Below are 2,239 nucleotides of genomic sequence, written 5' to 3' on the forward strand. Positions count from 1 at the left end.
GCAAAGACAAAAATTAACAAAATCCCAATTTTGTAAAATAGCTATTTGACTATCAATTGCCTTAGTTTTATTGGTTTGCTTCTTTTCTTTCTTAAAGCTATTTAAAGAATAGTTAAAACTCTTTCACCAAACGTATGTAAACTACCGTCGGAAAATATGACAATCATCTGTTTTTAATAGTAATAGTATTTATACAACAATATCAGCCGAGAAAGATATAACTTCTTCCGCTTCATTCATTTTGTTTCTGTCCATTGTTTTATCACGATCGGTAGTATACTGCACCAACACGCTCACTGGAGTAGTATTGAAGAATGGATCGGAACGGATCGTTCTTAGTATCCGAAGACATGTGACGCGTACATCGGCATCAACATGGCTGCCGCTGCAGCCGCGGCTGCTGAAGCCGGCATCAGCCCATATGTATAACGCTCCTGGGGCAGGTGTGTTTTAGTATGTTTCTTCAGGTGGTCCCGACGGCCAAACTTTTTACCACATGTCTGGCAGCCGTATGGCCGAATACCGGTGTGAATTCGTTTATGGCGTGTTAGTTCCTCATTACGGGTGAACGTTTTACCGCACCCAGGCTCATCACACTTGAATGGTCGCTCTCCTGCGAAGAATATAGAATCATGGTACGTTAGTTTTGAAAAAGCGTTTGCGTTACCACGCTAAATGTTTGAGTAACAAATACCTACCAGTATGAATACGGATGTGGCCCTTCAGCTGACCATTATTTGAGAACGCTACGTCACAGTGTGGACATTTGAACTTTTTAGGTCGCTGTTTTCGACTGGCCAGTAACTTCGCTTTTGCATCCTCACTCAAAACACGCATATACTCTTGCTCCATTTGATCGTACGTAAATCCTAGCGGATCGATCACCGATGGTAGACAGGATGCCCCGAATGCTCCAACTGGACCGGCAACTCTTTGCACCTCTGGATGTATTTGGCTAGGTAACGGATGTTCGGACAGTTGGTGCTGTTGCTGCTGATAGCAATAATGATAGTACGCGGCCATATCCGCTGAAGGATAGTGCATCATCGATGGATCCGGCATGACATTAACCTTCGATCCGAAGCTCTCACTTAATTTCACAGGACTGTGGTTGTAGTCGATCGGTTCTGATTTAATCGTTTGCTCACTGTCACTATCACTGAACGAGTCCGAATCTTCACCGTTCACCGCACAACTCGGACTTGGTTCACTACACGTTGCCGTAGGCACCTCAGCTTTTGTCTCCTTACCGTCCCAAGGACGAAATAGCCGTGAGTATGTTTGCGGTGGCGTTAGTGTTTTAGCCGACATTTTGTTCACCTTTTGCGGTACGATCGGGGAGTAAAAAAAATGTGCTCACAAATATTCTGTACGACGACCAACGAGATGTTCACCCTTGGCAATCCGTGCGCAAAATGAGATGACTAACCAGGGGAACTAACAAATTTAAACCAAAAATGCCCTCCAGAATCCTGACTGAAAGGACACGAGTGAGAGAGGGACGGCTTTAAGCGAAGGGTGCTATGTCCCTGTTGGAATAGGGCACATTGGAAGCGAAGGATTTTCCCTTCTTTCACTTTCGTCTGGTGTTTCGGTATAAAAAAAAGAACAAATCTACAAAACCCACAGACAAACTGTCTGCGAATGATCAATAGAATAGGATATTGTCGATTGTGGCAAGGACCTAGATTCTCCAGGATGTGTTCTCGCCAAACAGAGGGGTGCGTAAAGAGGCCTTTTCGTTTTCTAGCACCATAGACAAACCTTAAAAGGGCCAGCACCATATTTCAATGCGTCATAGTGCCGTAGCCTCCTCCCAGTTTTTTTTTTCTGTTGTCCGGAATGGTTATGTTTCGGTCATATTCTTCCGCGTGTGGTACAAATCGTATTCTCCCTTTCACCTTCCAATATGTAACTGCAAAGCGTGTCCTGCGTGCACCACCTAACAACTACAATTCTGCAACTCTTCAACTACATGAGATTATGTCCTCCCTATCTTCATGTGCATTTTGGGTTGTTGATGTAATCATTCCCTGCGGTTCGCTGCCTACGTGGAGAACGGGAAGATATCGATGGAGCGAATTGAAATCTCTCAGCTTAGCAAATCCTGCATAATTTTTGTCTGACGTCCCCCGTTAGCTAGCTCAATTGTCCACCGTGAAAAGGCGAACTGAACTCAAAAAGGGGATTGAGCCAGGGCATTTACAGCGTAAAACGCAATGCCTTATACATGTGAGTG

The 2,239-nt window shown here is 44.5% G+C and overlaps 1 protein-coding gene across 1 annotated transcript; it reads right to left on the bottom strand.

Moving 5' to 3' along the window:
* Positions 1–335: 335 nt before the first annotated feature.
* Positions 336–1,311, bottom strand: LOC128707321 (early growth response protein 2). The gene is made up of 2 exons (XM_053802273.1): positions 699–1,311; positions 336–613 (listed from the first exon to the last, which is right to left on the bottom strand). The coding sequence occupies exons 1-2, from the start codon at positions 1,309–1,311 to the stop codon at positions 336–338; spliced, it is 891 nt and encodes a 296-aa protein (XP_053658248.1).
* Between the last annotated feature and the right edge of the window lie 928 nt (positions 1,312–2,239).

The sequence above is a fragment of the Anopheles marshallii genome, chromosome 2 (genome assembly GCF_943734725.1).
Source record: "Anopheles marshallii chromosome 2, idAnoMarsDA_429_01, whole genome shotgun sequence".
Classification (NCBI taxonomy): Eukaryota; Metazoa; Arthropoda; class Insecta; order Diptera; family Culicidae; genus Anopheles; species Anopheles marshallii.

Coding starts and splice junctions, on each gene's coding strand:
- LOC128707321 (XM_053802273.1), bottom strand. CDS start 1,311: ATGTCGGCTAAAACACTAACGCCACCGCAAACATACTCACGGCTATTT. Junction 614..698: donor CCACATCCGTATTCATACTG/GTAGGTATTTGT, acceptor TATTCTTCGCAG/GAGAGCGACCATTCAAGTGT.